Consider the following 22781-nt stretch of genomic DNA (forward strand, 5'->3'; position numbering starts at 1 on the left):
TGCCCTTGACGCTACAGGCAGGCGCGGCTGTCCCACGTGGATGGAGCTGCATGATATTGTAGTTTATACGAGCGCTGCCCCACCTTGCTGTGTTTTCAGTGACGTATGTGGATCCGTGAACAGGGCCCGTTGGTAAGTGAGCCTATGACGCCGTGAGAAGAGGGGCGGCTGGGATTCGGGGCGTACAAGAACCACCAATGACCCCCCTCCCCCCCCACTTCACTCTGCCCCATGTGTCCCCCCCCACAGGTGTAGCAATAACATGAGGGGTCAGGGGTCAACACACACACGACCTCCTGTGTCCGGCGACCAGAGCCGTCCCTAGGGTACGGCGAATCGGGGCGACCGCCCCAGGTCCCGCGCTTTGGGGGTTGGGAGGGGGGGCTCCGCGCTTCGATGTCACAGTGTCAGATGTAATAATTCCGGTTTAGTTTGAAGGCGTCGGGGGCCCACACGGTATGGTTAAACCCGCCCCCCCTCCCCATGGACGGCCCTGCCTGTGACTAATCGCAACCGTGTGGTGTGCGCGGCAAGCGCGGCTCCCGTGTCCATCCCTGTGTCCGTCCGTGTGCGTGCCCGTGTCTGTGTGAGTGTGGCTGTGACCCATGGACCAAACGCGAGTTTTTGTATCGTCTGTGTTGCATGCCTCCGGCGCGTAGAGACGGTGACTGTTCGCACACAGAGGCCAGCCCCATGGCCATCGCCACCGCAGGGAGACGCAGTCATCGCCGATAGTGACGAAGGAACAAACGGTGGAAAGGAAAATTTGCGGTTTAGGGTTAAGGTTGGTGTGAGGGGTAATACTCGTGGCTAGCTGGTTGGCTAGTTACATAGAATTAGAGTGATTTGGCAGGGTTGGTATATTTATGGTGAGGTTAGGTTAGTGAGAGGGCTAGTGGTTAGTGGGGGGCAATGGGGGTTAATCTCCCCCCCCCCCCTCCTTTGAGACCCCAAATATGTATTATTTTGGGGGAGGGGTGGTTATTAATGTCGGGCCCTGTTTAAACAGCTTGACATTTTTAAACTGCCATCCCCCCTTGGGATGTTTTTGATCTGCCGGAGTGGCTAGTTAGCTAGTTATGGACAGTGACCGTGTTTGTACGAGGAGCTGGTGGTCTGTTAAGAGTTGGAGTCTGTGGGAGGACTAGCGGTAGTGGCTGGTAAGGGGTTATTGCTCGTACTAATTTGACATACTAGCTGGTTACGGTTAATGGTTAGCATTTGGTTGGCCAGTCGGCTCATAAACCGCTGGCAAGGTATGGCAATCTAATTTTTTGGGTGCTGGAGTTTACGGTCAAGTTTCCTCTCCGTGGTGCCATCCCCACCCAACCAAAGAGGCAGCCAGACCGCTGGGAGCCTGTTTCCAAGGCAGCTCCACCTGCTCCACCCACAGCATTACCCTCACGTTGCAAAGTTACCAACTTGGCGGTATATCGACTCCCATCACGTCCACTCACTCACTACTCGGCGTTTGCTCTCGAGCACGAGACCAGAATATTTCAACTGGCAGCCAGAATAGCTTAGGGGGGTTGGGTGTTGGGACATACTTTTTGGCACCACCAGGACTTTCTGGCACCACCAGGACTTTTCTGGCCAAAGCGGGACGTTTGATCTCCGTACAGGACCCCCCCACGTAGCTGTTGGTGCGACTTTCCCTGCAGACACGTTGCGAGCAACCACGATTTCTGTGTTGCTCTTTTCGAATGTTGCCGTTGCACAACCTCGCACCGCGCTTCAGGTGACGGTCATTTCCCCAAGTGGCAACATTTTTTTATGCGTGACAGTTTTATAGTAATACAGGACTTTAAGTATTATGTTTTATATATAAATGTTACTGCCTTTATTTGCACCTTTAATGGCTTATGTAAAATACCGGATTGTTTTGTTTTTAGTCATAGGCCGAGAAGACGCCTTTGCTTGCCTAGATCCTCTGCCGGGTTGCCTTAGCTGGGTCGCTCAGGCAAGAGAGGAGGGCGAGGGTTGGGCCTCGTGGCCTGAACTTTATAATTTATTAAGAATCACTGGGCCACCATTGAGCTCATTGCCTCGGTAACATGCAACTGCAACGATTAACATGCGACATTTTGTGCAACATTTAAAGAATACAACAAAGCATCCTTTGACATCGGGTTAACCCTGACCCTGCCTCCAACACAAAGCCTGGTTCTAAAACTGGCCATGACCCTGGCTCTGACCTTGGCTGTAACACTGACATTGGCTCTGACCCTGACCCTGGCTGTGACACTGACCCTGGCCGTGACCTTGGCTGTGACCTTAACCTTGGCTCTAACACTAGCCCTGACCCTGGCAGCGACCTTGGCGGTGACCTTATTCATTGCTCTATCGCTGGTCCTGGACGTGACCTTGGCTGTGACCTTAACCTTTGCTCTAACACTGGCCCTGACCCTGGCTGTGACACTGACTCTGACCCTTGCTCTGACCCTGACCCCGCGTCCTGTGGACACATTTAGACCCGTGCGGTGGCGAGAGGAAAACAAAAGTCGGTGTTGCAAACTCCTCAAAGGCGAAAAGTCGCCCAAATATCCTCAAAGCGGTCGCTAGGTGTCGCCAGATAGACGAAATTTACAACCAGCTCACTAAACAACGCACCGAGCCTCGTACACGCGAAGCTGATGCGGGGTCCAGAATGGATTTTCGTGGGATTGCGCCTAAATCTCCACAGTGCCCGCGCATGACAACAACGCTCCCGAATCGGAGTCGCGCGTTCTCGGTGCGCCATGTGCAGCTGTACACACAGCATCCACAATGTGCAGCTGTACACACAGCACCCACAATGTGCAGCTGTACACACAGCACCCACGATGTGCAGCTGTACGCACAGCATCCACAATGTGCAGCTGTACACACAGCATCCACAATGTGCAGCTGTACACACAGCACCCACAATGTGCAGCTGTACACACAGCATCCACAATGTGCAGCTGTACACACAGCACCCACGATGTGCAGCTGTACACACAGCACCCACAATGTGCAGCTGTACACACAGCATCCACAATGTGCAGCTGTACACACAGCACCCACATTATGCAGCTGTACACACAGCATCCACATTGTGCAGTGTACACACAGCATCCACAATGTGCAGCTGTACACACAGCACCCACATTATGCAGCTGTACACACAGCATCCACGATGTGCAGCTGTACACACAGCATCCACAATGTGCAGCTGTACACACAGCACCCACGATGTGCAGCTGTACACACAGCACCCACAATGTGCAGCTGTACACACAGCACCCACGATGTGCAGCTGTACACACAGCATCCACAATGTGCAGCTGTACACACAGCACCCACATTGTGCAGCTGTACACACAGCATCCACAATGTGCAGCTGTACACACAGCACCCACAATGTGCAGCTGTACACACAGCACCCACGATGTGCAGCTGTACACACAGCATCCACGATGTGCAGCTGTACACACAGCATCCACAATGTGCAGCTGTACACACAGCATCCACAATGTGCAGCTGTACACACAGCACCCACGATGTGCAGCTGTACACACAGCACCCACAATGGGCAGCTGTACACACAGCATCCACGATGTGCAGCTGTACACACAGCACCCACGATGTGCAGCTGTACACACAGCACCCACAATGGGCAGCTGTACACACAGCATCCACATTGTGCAGCTGTACACACAGCACCCACGATGTGCAGCTGTACACCGTGCAGCTGTACACGCAGCAGCATGTGCAGTGCATGCGGTGTACAGTGTACGCGGTGTACAGTCGGTGCGGTGCACGCACTGTACAGTGCGGTGCACGCACTGTACAGTGCGTTATGCGGCGGTGTACAGTGCACGGTGTGTACAGTGCATGATGTGTACAGTGTGTACAGTGCGTGCTGTGTACAGTGCACGGTGTCCGCACAGCGAGCGGCTGATGGCGCGGTTGTGCAGCTCCTGGCGTCACCACGAACGCGATCAAACACATTCCCAACATCATCGTCATCAGTGATTGTGATCAGTGATGATTATCAACGTCATTGTGATCGCGGTCCTCGTAATCAACATCATCATGATCACTGTCATCGTGATCACCATCATCATCGTGATCACCGTCATCATCGGGATCAACATCCTCACCATCGCCTGCACAAAGCTGTTCGTGCGAGTCGGGCAAATCGCGTTGCCGACATCGTGATCATCCATACTGTGCCAAAATTAACCTAACAAAAGCAAATTACCCATCGAACGACTCAATTATGTGTTAAGGACACAGCAAGTAAAGAGTCAATCACACCCCCCGTCTGCGATAACGTGGCAGGATCCTGCTAACAAAGAGTCATGGGATGACCCAGTGAGCCTGTGCTGGTTAAACGAGGTGAATAATGATACATAATAGTTGGGTCTGCGCTGTGATTGACAAAGTCGAATCGCGTAGCCCTCTGAATGACCACCCGCCCTGCCCAACGCATCCCAAACCTCCGTCCAAGATGATTGGATACGCGCTGCACGAGCCCGATGCTTGGTAAACACGTCCCACGCCAGCCCACAAGAGTCAAACAACAAATAAATTCGTTGCCCGATGTCACCTTAAAAGGGAAAAATAGAACCGACGTTTTGGGCAATGGCCCTTCTGCAGAGTACGCACCATCTACAGCTGGGTCTCTGCACGCCACGCGGACGACGCTTTTATCAATCATCTGGCGCGTGCAGCGTGTAACAATTTAATTTGTGGCCAATATTCCCATTAGCCAGGGTAGCGGGGTGCGATGAAGAACGCGCGCTTGGATTCGAATGTCGTTTTCCTCCACAGAGTCGGGGTGAACACGGCCTCCACCACCCGACACGGCCAATCAGCAAAAAAAGTGTCACGTTGACAAAAGACAAATAGTTCTCTGCTTTAGCCCACCGGTGTGTTGAAGCGTGAAAGCACAACATTTGAATGGCGAATTGCCCGATGATGCTGGATGCAATTACCAGCGAAACGTCGTACTCAAAAATTGTAAATGTTGTGGTTTCACGCTTCAACACACCGGTGGGCTAAAGCAGTGAACTATTTGTCTTTTGTCAACGTGACACTTTTTTTGCTGATTGGCCGTGTCGGGTGGTGGAGGGTTACGACACATAAATAACGCGATCTAACCCAAAAACGTTGATTATGAATAATATTGGTCGCGAAAGCCTCACACGCGTTAAACTGAACACGTTCGCCGTCGGTGTGCACGCGTGTGTTGTGCGTGTTCGTTGTGGCAGAACGCCGCCTGATTACTTCCGTTCATGATTGCGTTTGCCGTGGCCACTCATGCCACCAACTCTCCCACGAGCGAGGAGCAGCTTAATCACCGTAGCGGCAGCGCGTTTGAAGATGGGTTAGTTTCAAGGATGACCGGCATTTGAACTCTTCCCACAAAAAAAAATTGGTTAACGTTGATAGGCGACGCGAGAACTTCCGCGGATTTTTTTCTTTGGGTTCCCACCGGGTCGGCAGAAACGATTAATCGATGATGGTGATGATGATTAATCCTCGTGATGCACCCGTCCAATCTCGCGCGCACGTGTTTGTGTGTATGAACCAAAATCTTTTTCGTTTTCGATTTTTGCAAATGGTCCCTTTTTAGGCTGAGCGGTCCGAACCGACGAGACGTGACTGACCAAACAGAACAAACGAGACGCAACAAACGATACAGATGGTGCAAGCTGATTAATAACAACAACACCAACAACTTTGAAGAAGCAATACAGACGAGGCCAGTTCAAACGGGAAAACGATACAAAGGAGTCGGTAAATACGATGCAAATTTTTTTTTTTTACGTTTCAAATTTTTTTTTATCGAACTGGGATCACTGGTGCTGTAAGAGGGGGGGGGGGTGGGGGGCTCAATTGTTAGATAACTAGGACCCCCCCCCCCCCACACAAATGTGTCAGGTTAACTACCAGGGGGGGGGGGTGGGATTTAATTGCGGTGCGCGATGAAAATGTCAAGACTACTGATGATGATGGCGATGATGGCGATGGCGGTAATGTTGGGGTCCTGCCTGCGCGTGCGTCGTTAGTGTATAAAGCGCGTGAACGTCACGATCCGTGTCCTCCGTGTCCACCTGGGACGTGTCCGAGCGGTGTGCGAACCACGTGGCCTGGCCGCAGCGTCTGTGTCACTCTCTCTCTCTGGTCACCCCCCCCCCCCCACGTGTGCCGTTCCTGTCCTCATAGGTGCTACGTACTCAACTAAAAGCACTTGCCCCCAAAAGTCTCTAAATGCTATACGGGCGATCTCTGTCTGGTGTGATGTGTGAACATCGCCACTCGGGAGACAAAGGCGGCCGGGCGTGGTGCTGGCCATCCCACCGCTACGTGTGCTTTTCTGGTCTTCATAGGCGCTACGTACTCAACTAAAAGCACTTGCCCCCAAAAGTCTGTAAATGCTATACGGGAGTGCCTCGTCTTGTGTCTCTGTGGCTGCCTCTGTATCTTTTTGTCTGTGTGTCTCTGTCTTTCTCTGTGTCTGTGTGTCTCTCTGCCTCGGTGTATTTCTCTGTGTCTGTGTGTCTCTCTGTCTCCGTGTGTGCCCCGAGGTCGACTGAGCCAACAATGTGCCGACTTTGGGCCAAACGCTTGCACGTGGTTGGAATAGTTGGACCAACGTTGGACCAGTGTGCCGTGTTTACTGGGGTGACCAACGTGTGGATTCGGTTGCACAGCTCGTACAGCGTGCAGCGTCCACGCGGTCTCTGTGTGTCCCTCCCCGAGGTAGACTCGGCCTTAAATGAGCACCTAGTCAGTGCAACAATCACCGCTGGGGAGACAAAGGCGCTAGTGTTTCGTATTGCCCTTAGGTGCTCGCTAACAGCACTTGACCCTGACAGCGCGTGCAGGCTGCACGGGAGTTGTGGATGGTGGGGGCAGTGGTCAGCGCGGTCGGATACGAACCCGGCCACCTGAGTTTGATTCCCAACCACGTGGACCATCAGTAGAGTGAGTGGGGGGGGAGTGATATCACGACTCGGCCTCAAAGCGAGGACCTTGCGCGGTGTTTACACTTAAACATCGGCGCTGACAAGGGGCCAGCAACAAGCAGCACTATCAGCGTTGTTAAAGAGGCATTGAGAGGGAAATCCAAAGTAGAGCAGTGCTAGGGAAGAAGCAGCAAGACGTGTTGTGACCTGGCGTGTGGTGGGCGGGCGAGTAGATGGTTGAGTGGGCGAGTGTGTGAGAGAGTGGATGCTGGATTTGATAAGCGTGTGAATGGGTGAGTCTGTGTGTGATTGAGTGGGTGGGTGAGTACCGTATGTGAGTAAGGGAGTGTGGGTGGTTGAGTGAGCGAATAGGTGGGTGGTTGAGAGCGAATAGATGAGTGAGTGGGTGGTTGAGTGAGTGAGTGAATAGATGAGTGAGTGGGTGGTTGAGTGAGTGAACGAATAGATGAGTGGGTGGGTGGTTGAGTGAGTGAGTGAGCGAATAGATGAGAGTGGGTGGTTGAGCGAATAGATGAGAGAGTGGGTGGTTGGTTGAGTGAGTGAGTGAGCGAATAGACGAGTGAGTGGGTGGGTGGTTGAGTGGGTGAGTGAGCGAATACATGAGTGAGTGGGTGCTTGAGTGAGTGAGTGAGCGAATAGATGAGTGAGTGGGTGGTTGAGTGAGTGGGTGGTTGAGTGAGTGAGCGAGCGAATAGATGAGTGAGTGGGGTGGGTGGTTGAGTGAGTGAGCGAATACATGAGTGAGTGGGTGGTTGAGAGCGAATAGATGAGTGAGTTGTGACCAGCAGCATTAGTGAGTGAACACTGCGTGAAATGAGACGGAACCGCCAGTATGGTATGGAGGGGGGGGGGGAGATAGTGGGGTTGAGGTGCGGGATCCGGGGGGGAGGGCGGGGGTGGGGCCCCCCCACCCACCCTCGCCCCCGCCCCCACCCTTACCCCCACCATCACCTCCACGTGCACCCGGTCGGATCGCTCAGTCGGGGTCGCGCGTGGCTCCGTGTCGCGTCAAGTCCCGCGCGCTCATTCAATAGAGACACGCAGAGAGACGTAGACACATACACACAGATAGAGATACACACACAGATAGAGATACACACACCGAGACAGACATACGGACAGGGACGTATACGAAGATACACGCAGTGAGATGCAAAAATACACACAGATTCAGGGATATACATAGCCACATAGAGACACACAGAAACGTATACAGAGATACATAGACGCGTATAGAAACGCGCAGAGAGAGACCCACAGAGGTAGACGGAGAAACACAAGACAGATTACGTCTACACACACACAGTCTACACACACACAAAGTCTACACACACACAAAGTCTACACACACACAAAGTCTACACACACACAAAGTCCACGACACACACACAGTCTACGAGACACACAAAGTCTACACACACACAAAGTCTACACACACACAAAGTCTACACACACACACAAAGTCCACGACATACACACAGTCTACTAGACACACAAAGTCTACACACACACAAAGTCTAAACACACAAAGTCTACGAGACACAAACTGCAGGTGGCGCACGGGACGCGGGGGATGCCGCCACTGCTGCCCGCAGGAGGAGCTCGGAGCTGAAGGATCGGAGCCGGCTACGAGGCACCGCGAAGAGAACGCCGTGAGTCTTTGTGCGTGTCGTGTGCGCTCACAACAACGAGCAGAGCGCCGGGCGGCTAAAGCACAGCAAGTTGGCACAGTCGGGGGGCACAGGTGGTGCATCAGCCAGTCATCTCGGTCAACCCATGGCACCTGCTGGGTCTGTACCGTTCCGTGACCTCTTACCAGCGGGCGTTCGACACTTCACGTGGCCTTAAAGTGCACATAGCCTGGCACAAGCACCGTGGTGACATCACCGCCACTTAGTGGCGAATGTCGATTGTTGTAGTGTGCGTAAGCAGCACCAGTAGGGAGACAGAGGGGCTAGGCGTGGTGCTGGCCACCCACCCTCTTGTGTGCCGTTCTGGCCTTCATAGGTGCTCGCTAACAGCACTTGCCCCTACAGTCTGTAAAGGCTACACGGGGGATATTTGTATTGTTGTGCCGCGGTTCTCTCGCTTTGCTACGAACCCGGTGACCCGAGTTCGATTCCTGCTCACGGCCACCAACACCGGTGGCGATTTTCTGAACCGGTTCTGGGCCTCGCCTAGGTCGACTCAGCCTCAAATCAGTACCGGGTGGCTGGTGCGATGTATAGAGAGTGTGTGGGAATGTCAACACGCAGTAGCGTGTGGATGGCGTGGGCTCGTCCCGCCACTCCATAACGTGACGCATGCGTGGTTGTTGAACTTTTTTCGTACCGTACGTAGCCAACCGTGCTAATCCGAGATGTGACGTGTGGCCATGTGCTCATGTAATCCATCACCACCACCACCACCCACTACGACCACCTCCATCACCACCCACCATCACCACCCACTACGACCACCACCCACCACCACCACCACCCACCACAACCACCCACTACGACCACCTCCATCACCACTACCACCATCACCACCCACTACGACCACCTCCATCACCACCACCCACCATCACCCCTTCCATCCCCCCCCCATCGCCACCGTCCATCACCCCGCAGGACGCGCGTGGAGGGAGGTAGGAGCGGCCCGCCATGTCCACCCACGACCTCTCCGCCTGCTCCTCCTTCTTCTGCTGGGACCCCGAGATGGGGGGCTCCCTCGCGGGGGGCCCCCTCCAGCAGCATCAGAGCACGGCGCTGAGCGAGGACATTTGGGACAAGTTCCAGCTGCTGCCAACTCCTCCGCGCTCCCCCAGCCGGGACGCCGACTCCTCGCATCACCAGCACCAGCAGCAGCACCGCCATCAGCAGCAGCAGCAGCTGGATGAGCATGAGGTGGAGGAGGCGTGGGGGGGGCTCGTGGATACAACGTGGGGGTGCGAGGAGCAGGCCGAGGAGCTGGGGGAGAAAGCGGGGGGCCGCCCCCCCGTGGTTTTGCGAGACTGCATGTGGAGCGGCGGGGCTGCCAAGTGGCGGCTGGAAGCGTTCGTTTCGGAGCGCCTCGCCGCGCTGTGGGACAGCTGCGTGCTCAGGGCGGCGTCCGGGGGGGGCGATGCGGGGGGTGAGCAGCTGCAGGGGGGAGGGGCCCCCGGAGCAGAGCTCCTCCTCGGCGGGGTGCCGCCGCAGCAGCAGTGGAGCCGGGGCCCCGCGTCTCCCCACCGCGAGAGGCGCGGGAGGAGGAAGACGGCGTCGGAGGGCGAGAGCGACTTGAGTAGCGAATCTGGTGAGTTGGGGGGAGTGGGGTGAGTGGGGGAGGAGGGCTGGGTGAGTGGTGGCGGGGGGGGGGGGCCCTGGTGAGCGGGGATATTGAGTGAGTAGGGGGGCTGAGTTAGTTGGGGAGGGGGGGGGGTTGGATGAGTGGGAAGCTTGGCGAGTGAGGTGGCTGTGTTTAGGGGGAGGTGGGTAAGTGGGGGTCTGGATTTCCGTGGGGGTGAGTGAGTGGGGGGCTGTGAGGACTGGGTGCGGCAGAGCCGGGTGAATGGGAGGGGGGCTGGTGGTGCTCATCCCCTGCTGCTCTCCCCGCTCCACAGACAGCGAGGGAGGGGGACGCGAGGGCAACGACGGCGATGACGACGACGATGCTGACGAGGACAACGAGGACAACGAGGAGGAGGGAGAGGAGGAGGAGGAGATCGACGTAGTCACGGTGCGTGCGCCTCGACCGACCGGAGCTCGGCACCGCCCCGCTCTCCCCACCTCGTCCACCTCGTCCACCTCGTCATCCCTGCACCGCCAGCAGCACAACTACGCGGCGGCCTCCCCGCGCGAAGGCCCGAGGGGCGCCCCGCGGCCCCGCAGGCCTGCGGCCCCGCACGGGGACACGGAGCCCGGGGCCCGCGCCGCCTCGGGCGGGTCTCCGGGCGCCGCCTCCGACTCGGACGAGCCGTGCGAGCGACGGCGCGCGCACAACATCCTGGAGCGGAGGCGCCGCGACGACCTGCGGCAGAGCTTCGCGGCGCTGCGGGCGCAGCTGCCCGAGCTCGCGTCCCGCGCCGCCAAGGTGCACATCCTGGAGCGGGCGGCCGAGACGGCGCGCGAGTTGGGCGCCCGCGAGCGCCGCCTGCGAGCCGAGCGAGGGCGACTCCGCGCGCGGCTCCACGCGCTGCGAGGCCGCGTGCGGGAGCTGAGCGGGCGACCCCACACTGACCCCCACCCCCCACTGACCCCCACCCCACACTGACCCCCACCCCCCACTGACCCCCACCCCCCACTGACCCCCATTCCACACTGCCCCCCACCCCCCACTGACCCCCATTCCACACTGCCCCCCACTCCACACTGACCCCCATCCCACACTGACCCCCATCCCCCACTGACCCCCACCCCACACTGACCCCCACCCCCCACGGACCCCCACCCCACACTGACCCCCAACCCCACACTGCCCCCCCTCCCGCAGGGGTCATGAGCTGCTTGACTGCTGCTGCTCTGACTCTCTCAGGGATGATGATGATGGTGATGTTGGTGATGATGTTCGTGATCAAGACGGTCAGCCCTGATTCTCATCCCCTCGTGAAGATGACGGCGGTGACAATGATGGTGGTTGTGATGATGATGATGGTGGTGGTGCCTGTGGTTATGGAGACGGTGGTGATGATGATGATGGTGACAATGGTGGTGAACGAGATGATGAAGATGCCTGCGAGGAAGATGCTCACGCCTGCTCCTCAATCCTACCGTGAAGATGCAGCTGGTGACGACGATGATGACGACGACGAAGACAACAACGAAGACGACGACGATGATGATGATGTTGGTGGTGATGGGACCCCAAAAAGAGAGAGGGGGGAGGAGGGTGTAGCTTGCAGAGCCGAGGACAGCACGGGGAATGTGACATGGAGGACTCGTGGACAATCAGCCTCCTGCCCCCCCTCCACCTCACCACCTTGACACGGCCTTCATGTTCACTGTAGAGGGACTGAGGTCACTGTGAATTCCACTGCCCCTCCCCATGGACACATTCTTCACTGTCACTCCGCTACACAGATGTCCCCCGTGTAGCCCACACGCGCTGTCGGCGCAAGGGCAGTCTGCGAGCACCTATTAAGGCCCGAAGGGCACACAGAGGGAGATGTGTCCAGTATCTGGCGATCTGACGTCTGTTCGATTCATATTATATCAGTTAGTGAGTTATAACTGAACCGGTCCTTGGGCCTCCCCTAGGTCGACTCAGCCTTACATGGGTACCCGGGAGTCGTGTTTAAACGTCAGAAATAGGGGAGACAAAGGCGGCCTGGGATTGGTGTTGGCCACACCACTGCCATCGAGAAGGTGCTCGCGAACAGCACTTGCCTCAACAGGCTGTGTCGGCTACACGGGGGATCTTTGTCTTACATGTTTTGCTGTGTGTATAAATGTATGTGGATGTTTATACGGTATGAATGCTCGTGTGGATCCTCGTGGGGAGCGGTGGTGCAGTGGTTAGCACCCCGAGATCATTTCCCGCTCACGGCCAACATCGGTGACGATCATTTCAACCGGTCCTGGACCTCCCCTAGGTTGACTCAGCCTCGAATGAGTAGCTGGTGCGGTGTGTGAGCATCGCCACTGCAGAGACAAAGGCGACCGGGCGTGGTGTTGGCCACCCACTCCCTCGTGTGCCGTGCCAGCCTTCATAGGTGCTCGCTAACAGCACTTGCCCCAAAAGTCTGTTGAGGCTACATGTGGAGTCTTTGTAATTTCCTATCAACTTTCTCAGTAAACTATTTCAGGTCTGTATCGTTTTATGCCGGTTGTTCCGATTCAATTCAACGTCCCTTATTCAGCCAGGTGAGATCTCCTTTTGAGATCCACGCTCACTGCAAGGGGGACCTGGGATCCAAAGGGCAGACGTCCTGGTGGCTAGGAGATGTTAACTACCTCGCCTGGTATGCAGGAGGTCGTGGGTTCTATTCCGACACTGACGCCTGCTGCTGCTGTTATTTGGAGTTTGCATTTCTCTCCCTCTCCCGTGGTCGCGTGGATTTTATTCTCTCCACATTTAGAAGCACGCCTTTCGAGTACTCGCCTGCTATAAATGTCAACGTGACGATAAGCCACTTCACTTGTGGCCAGGTCGCTTCTGAATAAAAATTAGCTACGTAGTTCAGTGGGCCTTACCCGGTAAAACAAACATCGTTTATGGTTTTAGTTTTAATTTAGGCAGGGATTGAGATGCCTAACCACGGCATATAAATTAAGTGCCGTTGCCGAATCGTTGCTGATGATTGATTTGTCTTCTCTTAATGCCATAACACACAGACGCGTTGTTGTTGTTGACGATTGTGTTGCGTCGTGTGTGTTGTGTCGTGTGTGTGTGTCGTGTGTGTGGTGTGTTTTATACCCAACCCGAGTTGGATTTTGCTCCGCAGTGGAAAATCGTTGTCACGTTTTTTTAATGTTGCAGGCGCCGCCAATGTAATGTGCACATTATACATTTAATAAAAAAAACTTTTGAGAATAAACCAACAAAAAGTCTGATTTTTGTCAGCGACGCAAATGTTGGGAGTTTTTATTCGCCAGCGGTTCTCTGATTAAACCAGAAACGCGAAGCATCACGACGGGGGAGAAACAAAGGCGTCCGGGTGTGGTGCTAACCCACACCACTCCCTAGTACTGCGCCCTACCGCCCTTAATAGGCGCTCGCAAACAGCATTCACCCCAACAGTCTGTTAAAGCTGTGGAGGTGGCGCTTGCCTATGTGTCCGTCTGGAAGAATGTGTGTCGATAATTGGGTGCGTGTGTGTGTGTGTGTTGATGAATGTGTGTGTGTGTGTACGGAGGTTCGTGAAGGACGCTGCTGCTGGGCAGTTGGAGGCAGTCGCCCTCCAACAACAACAGCGGAGGGCAGAGGAGCGACGCTCACAACAACGAGCGGAGCGCGGGGCGGTTAAAACGCAGCGAGTTGGCACATTTGGGGGTACAGTTGGTGCATCTGCCAGTCGTCTTAGTCAGTCACCTCATGGCACCTGCTGGGTCTGTCCCGTGGCCTCCTGCCGGAGAGTCTTCGACACGTCACGTGGCCTCAAAGTGCACCTAGCCGGGCACAACCACTGTAGAGACATCACCGCTACTTCGTGGAGAATGGCGGCTGTTTTTGTCGTGTGTGGGGAGCGGTGGTGGAGCGATCAGCGCGCTCCGATTTTGATTCCAGATCACGCCAACACCAAGGATGATTATTATCTGGACCGGTCCCGTGCCTCCCCTCGGCCGACTCAGCCTTAAAACGAGTGCCTGGCGCGGTGGGTAATCACCAGCTTTGAGGAGACAAAAGCAGGCGGGCGTGGTTCTGACCACCCACTCCTTTGTGAACAATGCGAGCCTTAATAGGCACTCGCTAACAGTACTTGCCCCGAAGGCTATAAGGGGGACCTTTGTCTTTGTCCAAGAATGTGTGTAGGTGTGTATAGGGGGTGGGTGGGTGTGTGTGCTGTACGTTTATATTTGAGAAGCCGATAGCATCAGTACCAAGCAATATCTGATCCGGTCCTGGGCATCCGCCAAGTCTACTCGGCCTTAAATGAGTACATCGTGCGGTGTGGCAAGTACCGGCAGTGTGCGTGGCCATACCGCCCACTCGTGTGACGTGTTGGCTTTAATAGGTGCTCGCTAACAGCACTTGCCCTACTTTCTACGTGTCTATATGGGGGATCTTTATCTTTGTGTGTGCAGTGTTGCGTGTGCGGTGTGGGTGGGATGGGTGAGGTGTGGGTGGTAGGGGAGGGGTGAGTGGATGGGTGAGGTGTGGATGGATGGGTGAGGTGTGAGTGGTGGGGGAGGGGTGAGTGGATGGGTGAGGTGTGGATGGATGGGTGAGGTGTGGGTGGTGGGGGAGGGGTGAGTGGATGGCTGAGGGGTGGATGGGGGCGAGTTGGACCCCCTCCCCTCGCATTCCTGTGACGTCACTAATTGCTCTCTCAGATCGGATCTCGAACTGCGCGAGAAATTTCAAAGTAAACGAGGCGCGCGGCGCGCACGCGACTCAAGCCCCATCAAAGACAAAGATCCCCCGTGTAGCCTTAGCAGACTGTTGGGGCAAGTGCTGCTAGCAAGCAGCAATGAAGGCCGGAACGGTACACGAGGGGGTGGGTGTCCAACACCACGCCCGGCCGCCTTTGTCTCCCCAGTGGCGATGCTTACACTCCCACCAGGTACTCATTTGAGGCTGAGTTGACCTAGGGGAGGCCCAGGACCTGTTCAAATATTTGCCGCTGTTTATTTGTCGTGAGCGGGAATCGAACTCGGGTGGCGCAGTGCAGCGCTCACCACGACCCCAAAACACTGCAACGTCAACGGCTCGTCTCGAACCATTCTCCAACGAGAACCACGCGTATGGAGAGGCAGAGCCACGCGTATGGAGAGGCAGAGCCCCGTCGCGATGGGGCGATTCCAATGCACAATGAGCTCAGAGGTGCAGAGATCTAGATCATGAAAAATAAGAATAGAGGTTTTACCCTTTATGGCAATAAAACATAGTTGTTAAGATGTTCGAAGGAATTACGTCTGCATTAACCACTTATGGCAAAACATGATACTGGCCTAAAAGAATGTCCCATCGAGATCTCGATTGAAACCTAATTTCTTTAGAGCTGATCCGAGTGTTTAGTTTGCTGCACCCCCCCCCCCCGCACCTCCGATTAGCACGGTTTGGCTACGTACGGTGCGAAATAAGTTCAACATGCAGCACATACATAGATGGAAATGTGACTGCCAGATTTGCTACTGCAGTGAGATTTGAGCGAGGTGAGTACAAGTATCGGCCCGAATTCACAGCCAACCAACACCGGGGTTCAAGTAAACATCTTTGTGTTTCTGTTTGAGCCGAGCTCGAGGAAGTGCACGTTGAGAGGCCCAGACGGTGAACTGAGGAACGAGGCGGTCTTGATTCTACCGGACAAATCCCACGCCGCCAGGACTCTCGGCGCGACGAGCGAAGCGTCCCTTGACAGCTGCACACGTGGACAACACGCAACCTCTGACCCCAAATGCCAGTGGGAGTGCGGAGTGGAGGGGGGGTCGTGGAGAGGGTGTAGAGGCGAGTCGGTCTCGAGCAGAGGTCGGCAAGCAACATGACAAGAAGAGTCGCCCCCTTTTTGTTTGTTTCGAACTCGGTAATAAAGTCAACATTGGCAAGGTCCGCAGTGCAACGTGAATATCGTCACGAAGCCGCAGTCCTTAAATAGCCGCAGGGTGCCGACCCCTGGTCTAGAGGGACGTTACCGATGGAGGAGGCATATCGGGGGTAGAGAAGGGAGTGGATTTATAGGGGAGATGGGGGTCGGGGGTAGAGGGAGCAGGGGGTAAATCGGTCCCCTCGGTCACGGGAATACCCCCTCCCCCCTTCTTTTAGAGTGACCGAATTCCGGGCATTGATGGGGCGACTCGAGTCGCGTGCCGCACTCTATCGACCGTGATTGATGATGAGGCGGGGGGAGCAGGAGGTGTGTGGCGAGACGAGGCCGCGTGGACTTCGTGGCAGGGATCCCAGCGACTGACTCGCCGAGCGCTGCCCTGGACACGGACTCCGCAGGTCGCCGACGACTTTGCTGATAGACTCGAGTTGGGATCACGCGCGCACAGCAGCAGCAGCAGCGAACCTCACCCACTCCCTGCTGCTGGCGGCAGACTGACGCCGCGGGTGTGACTCACCTCGTGCGCGGTGTCTTGAGTCCTCGCCACCAACTGGTGAAAGAAAAATCAACGTGGAATTTATGATCGTTCGAGAAAGGTCAACTGTTCCTTGGAGCAGTCATCAGCAATTGTTTTTCCACTGCTGGATTAAGGAAGGCCCCCCCCCCCCCCTCTCTCCCCTTGCCCCTCTCACCCTCTCCGCTACTGCCCCTACCAGATCACGTCCTTGTCAATCTGGAAAATTCCCCGTTGCAGAAGCGTTGATTCAAGCAAGGGCGCCCGACTCTGCTGTCTGAACGTCGAAACCATTCCGGAGTGGTGCACGTGTTGAACCAATGCTGCTGAAATTACAGCACTCCCAGAGAGAGCCGCATGGCTGATGGGATACGTCAAAAACATAGTTTCACATTCGTGTTACGTGTAGGAAGCGATGATGGGATGGAGGCGCGGTGTCTGCTGACGTAGGCGTGTGCAGGTGTGTTCCGTGTGGGGTTTGGAGAGTCGGGGGGTTCGTGACCTCTCTCTCTCTCTCTCGGGGGCTGGAATTCGGGGCGAGGGTTGTGAGATGCGGAGAGCGCGTGGATCGAGCGGCCTCGGTGCGGTTTCAGCGCGGGTTGAGGCCAGCTTCGGACGAGACGCGAAACGTGGAGGAGCGAGTGTGAGAGTGTGTGTGTGTGAGACTGTGTGTGTGTGAGAGAGTGTGTGAGAGACTGTGTGTGAGAGAGTGTGTGAGACTGTGTGTTTGTGAGACTGTGTGTGCGAGAATGTGTGAGAGCGTGTGTGAGACTGTGTGTGTGTGAGAGTGTGTGAGACTGTGTGTTTGTGAGACTGTGTGTGCGAGAATGTGTGAGAGAGTGTGTGAGACTGTGTGTGTGTGAGAGTGTGTGTGAGACTGTGTGTGTGAGACTGTGTGTGCGAAAATGTGTGAGAGAGTGTGTGAGAGACTGTGTGTGAGAGAGTGTGTGAGACTGTGTGTTTGTGAGACTGTGTGTGCGAGAATGTGTGAGAGAGTGTGTGAGACTGTGTGTGTGTGAGAGTGTGTGTGAGACTGTATGTGTGAGACTGTGTGTGCGAGAATGTGTGAGAGCGTGTGTGAGACTGTGTGTGTGTGAGAGTGTGTGAGACTGTGTGTTTGTGAGACTGTGTGTGCGAGAATGTGTGAGAGAGTGTGTGAGACTGTGTGTGTGTGAGAGTGTGTATGAGACTGTGTGTGTGTGAGAGTGTGTATGAGACTGTGTGTGTGAGACTGTGTGTGTCTGAGACTGTGTGTGAGAGCGTGTGTGTGTGAGAGTGTGTTTAAGAGAGTGTGTGTGAGAGTGTGTGAGAGCGCGTGTGTGTGAGAGTGTGTTTAAGAGAGTGTGTGTGAGAGTGTGTGAGAGCGCGTGTGTGTGAGAGTGTGTTTAAGAGAGTGTGTGTGAGAGTGTGTGAGAGCGCGTGTGTGTGAGAGTGTGTGAGAGTGAGTGTGTGAGAGTGTGTGAACCGGTCCTCGGCCTCCCCTAGGTCGACTCAACCTCAAATGAGTAGCTGGTGCGGTGTGTGAACATCGCCACTGGGGAGACAAAGGCGGCCGGGCGTGGTGCTGGCCACCCACCCCCTCGTGTGCCGTGCCGGCCTCCATAGGCGCTACTCGCTAACAGCACTTGCCGCAAAAGTCTGTGAGGGCTATCCGGGGGATCTTTGTCTTGTCTGTGAGATGGTCAGGGTAGCCCAAGTCACATTGATTCATGAGGTCACACAGGTGGTGGGCGGGGTGGGGGGGGGCCCACCGTGGCCTCCCTTGCCCCGAGAGCCGCAGAGTCCGGGTTGGACCGGGACGGCGCTGAGTCTGGTTCGGTCCGGGTCCGTGCCACCTGCTCCACCTCTCCCAACATCAACAAAAGTCCGGCTCCACCTGGGCCAAGCCAACCCCCCCACCCTCCTCACCCCCCTCCCTCACCTGGCCCCGCCCCCCCGGGCCCACACTCTCTCTGTCTGTCGCTCGTGTTTTGGCAACAGGATTGGGAGGCTCTGGCACGCGACGGGGAGATGTTATCTGTCGACGGGCGGGGAGATAAGAGAGACGAGCTACCCGCTCCGCAGAGGCATCCGTCACCCAACCCCCAGTCGCACAGCTCCCTTTAATCATCACTCATCACGCATCACCAATTACGCATCACCCATCACATGTCTTCGGGTGAGTCTCCAGATTTCTCCAAGTGAGTGTCTCCAGGTGAGTGACTCCAGGTATTGATGTGTACACACCTCACCAGGTACTCATTTGAGGTTGAGTCGACGCCACCACACGCACTCACCACCACCACGAGGCCCGTACGCCGCTACGTTGTGATCCCTCCCGCCCTGCCCCCACCTCCAGTACCCACCCCATCCCCCACTCCCCCTGCTCCCACCCCGCTGGGCTTCACATCTCAGTCCAGGACTCAGCGGACGCTCGAGTACGAGTACAGCACTCACCGGCTCGGGCGGGAGTGGAGTTGAGCTCTGATAGTGAGATGACAAAACATCAACCACCACAACCACCACCACAACCACCACCACCACAACAACCACCACCACAACAACCACCACAACAACAACAACCACCACAACCACCACCACAACAACCACCACCACAACAACAACAACCACCACAACCACCACCACAACAACAACCACCACAATAACCACCACCACAACAACCACCACAACCACTACAACAACAACCACCACAACCACCACCACCACCACAACCACCACCACAACAACCACCACAACCACCACCACAACAACCACCACAACCACCACCACAACAACCACCACGCCAACTCGCAGCATTAGTGGCGGCGGCTTTTTGGTTCAACCGTCGGACAAAGACGGCGGTCACCGCATCGCGCTGCGCTTTCGGATGCGCTTATGCGGCCGTCTGGAACGCTCTTCCCTTCCGATATTAGAGAGCCACTGGAGCTATGCATGTATATGTATATGTACATATGTATGTATATGTATATATATATATATACATACATGTTGCATGGGTTGGCTGTCAAGAAGGTGCCCGGGCTTGGCTCGCAAACCAGGAGAAGGTGGTACAGCAGAGTGCGGACTAATCTCCATCTGTTCCATCTCGCGTCCCGTGCGTGGCTGTGCGTCGAGGAGGAGCCGCACTCCCGGCGCGCCACCAGCAGACGCCGGCCACAGTACAGCGGAAACAACAAGAGAAAGTGGACTCATCATGCCCATCTGTTCCATCTGTACGGAATAGAGTTGGTGTCCCTATCGCACGCGCGTGTGTGGGTCCTCTCCGTGTGGTCCCGCTTCCTTCCCCACTGTGTATGACGACGCATTCATTGCCCCTTAACGCCTTCATATACAGAGGATCGCAGAGCTTGGGGCGCAATTGTTGGTGTCGCCGGCTCCTCGTGACCGCGTGGCTGCTGCTGCTGCGTTACCGCTCCTCGTCTGTGGTCGTCCCCCTCTCTCTGTCTGAGTCGTCCTCTCTCTCCGAGTCGTCCTCTCCCTCTCTCCGAGTCGTCCTGTCTCTCTCTGAGTCGTCCTGTCTCTCTCTGAGCCGTCCTCTTTCCGAGTCGTCCTCTCCCTCTCTCTCTGAGTCGTCCTGTCTCTCTCCGAGTCGTCCTCTTTCACAGTCGTCCTGTCTCCGAGTCGTCCTCTCTCTCTCCGAGAGCATCGGATACCGTGCTGCGGTGGCGGCGCAGCGTTACGAGTCGTCACCATCATCGTCATTATAACTCGTCTCATTATTCTCATGATTTCCGCATTCTTATTTTGCTATTTGTTTGGGACCTGTGGCTCACTCGTCCGTCTGCGTTTCCCATCCGCACGAGGGGGACTGAAGATTCTAGAGATGGGAGGGTGGTGCTGGCGGGTTGGAGTGGGTGTGTGTGTGTGTGTGGGGGGGTGTGTGTGTGTGTGGGAGTGTGTGGGTGGGTGGGGAGTTCATAATGGCCATGTTGTGGAAGACCCTAACCCGGTACAGCTCGGTTCGAATCCGGGTTCCAGCAGTCGAGCCGAATGAAAACCGGTTTTCTTAACCGGGTGTGGCGAGTTGGTGCTGTTTGCTGCTGGCCGTTTGACGTTTTGGGGCCTTGAGGCCTGTGTTCAACAGTTGTTTTAAAATAAAAAATAGACAGGTCACAAGTGGCTCACATAGAGACCCATAGATTCACACAGAGACACTCATACTCACATAAAGATAGATTCACATAGAGACACATACACAGAAAGACACATAGACTCACATAGAGATAAATACATTCACATAGAGACACACAGACTCACACATAGACACATAGACTCACATAGAGATGAATGCATTCACATAGAGACCCATAGACTCACACAGAGACACATAGACTCACATAGCGGTAAATAGACTCACAGAGAGACACATACACACAGAGACACGTAGACTCACATAGAGACACGTAGACTCACATATAACTCCATAGGCTCACACAGAGACGCACAGACTCACAAAGAGAAAAATACATTCACATAGAGACACATGCACACAGAGACACGTAGACTCACATAGAGACACATGCACACAGAGACACGTAGACTCACATAGAGACACATGCACACAGAGACACGTAGACTCACATCGAGCTCCATAGGCTCACACACAGAGACGTTCATGGGGGGGTGGAGCAGGGGGAGGGTGGGAGTCGCGGGGGAGGCCGCGCGCGATGGGAGAGTGGTCGCAGCAGCTGCAGCAACAGCTGCTGCGTCACTGCGTGAGTGTGCACGCACGCGCCTGGTGTAAGGGCGAGTGCGTTAAAGTTTGTGTGTAAGCGTGAGTGTGCACGCGTGCCTGTGTAAGCGTGAGTGTGCACGCGTGCCTGTGTAAGCGTGGGTGTGATCTGCATGCATAACAGTTGGGAGTGGTGGCGCAGTGGTTAGCGCGCCGTGCTACGAACCCGGCGACTCGAGTTTGATTCCTCCTTACGACAGTGATGATTATCTGAACCCGTCCTGGGCCTCCTCTAGGCCGACTCGGCCTAAAATGAGTGCCTGGTGCGGTGTGTAAAGATCACCACTGGTGGAGACAAATGCGGCCGTGGTGTGGTGCTGGCCACCCACTCCCTCGTGTGCCATGTCATTCTTCATAGGTGCTACTCGCCAACAGCACTTTCCCCAAAAGTACGTCAAGGCTATACGGGGGATTATTTATCTTTGTTGCGTAAGAGTGAGTGTGCATTTACATTCACCTTCCCACCGCTCCACTCACGACTCTGCTCCAAACTGAGACAGAGAGACAGAGGAGAGATTTTTTTTTACTTTTTAACAACTTTTATTGCCGCCAGCAGCAAAAGCACTGGAGGCGATTTCAATATGAAATACACAAAGTCACCAGCAAACAAAAGAAAATAAACGCTACAAATCGACGCGCTGTGGCGCTGAAAGCACCACGCACAATACAAGAGAAAAGTCACGTGGTTATGGTGTCATCGTGCACGCCACGGTGACGAGAGAGCGCTTCAGAGGAGAGATACAGAGACATGGAGAGACGCGCGCGGAGGCTGGATGAGACACGGGGAGACAGGGGGAAAGGCACGGGGAGAATTAATTCCGCTCACAGATCCTGATCATGTGAAGTTTACACAGAACGTCGGCAGGTTGTTTGGTCGTGTGCAGATGTACACGTGGGCGTGTGTGATTGTGTGTAGGTGATTGTTTGGGTAGATACGCGTATGTGGGTATGCGATTGTGTGGCTGTTTATGTGGGTATGTGTGTAGATATGTGTGTGTGTGTGGATCGGTATGTGATTATTCCCGTGTCTTGCTTGAGCAGTGTACCCATAACCTACTCCGATTTGGCAGCGGAGGTCTCACTCCGAATCTTTTCATCGGCTGCGTAAGGCTGCGTGGAATCCGCCTTTCACTCCCTCCCTCCGTGCACACGAAGGCTGCGGGTTTTCTCCAACTCACGTTGCCCTCCATCTCCTCCCTACGCTTGCGAAACGTGATGCCATTTACATAACCGTCTGCGCCCGTCAACGATCTCCATCCTGCATGTTTTATTTTTTTACCACCAGACTGCACTGACACAGCCGGAGGAGCGCGCGTGCCCTTGAAAGTTCTGGACGGGGCTCCGTCGTAAGTGAGCTCCTCCGGCAGGCGAGGAGGCTGCGCTTGGCTTGGGTCATGCAGCCCGCATGCCGCC

The 22781-nt window shown here is 55.4% G+C and overlaps 1 protein-coding gene across 1 annotated transcript; it reads left to right on the forward strand.

Moving 5' to 3' along the window:
* The first annotated feature begins 8028 nt into the window (after nt 1-8028).
* Nucleotides 8029-11240, forward strand: LOC133344073 (transcriptional regulator Myc-2-like). The gene is made up of 3 exons (XM_061554018.1): nt 8029-8611; nt 9572-10235; nt 10543-11240. Exons 2-3 carry the CDS (start codon nt 9605-9607, stop codon nt 11190-11192), a joined length of 1281 nt encoding a protein of 426 aa, XP_061410002.1. The 5' UTR covers nt 8029-8611; nt 9572-9604; the 3' UTR covers nt 11193-11240.
* The last annotated feature ends 11541 nt before the right edge of the window (nt 11241-22781 follow it).

Source organism: Lethenteron reissneri, chromosome 19 (genome assembly GCF_015708825.2).
Source record: "Lethenteron reissneri isolate LAM-NWPU_2019-01 chromosome 19, ASM1570882v1, whole genome shotgun sequence".
Taxonomy (NCBI): domain Eukaryota; kingdom Metazoa; phylum Chordata; class Hyperoartia; order Petromyzontiformes; family Petromyzontidae; genus Lethenteron; species Lethenteron reissneri.

Bases quoted from the DNA above. Each gene is read 5' to 3' on its own strand.
- LOC133344073 (XM_061554018.1), top strand. From the start codon at position 9,605: ATGTCCACCCACGACCTCTCCGCCTGCTCCTCCTTCTTCTGCTGGGAC. The intron at 10,236-10,542 runs GTGAGTTGGGGG...CCCGCTCCACAG, and splicing joins CGACTTGAGTAGCGAATCTG to ACAGCGAGGGAGGGGGACGC.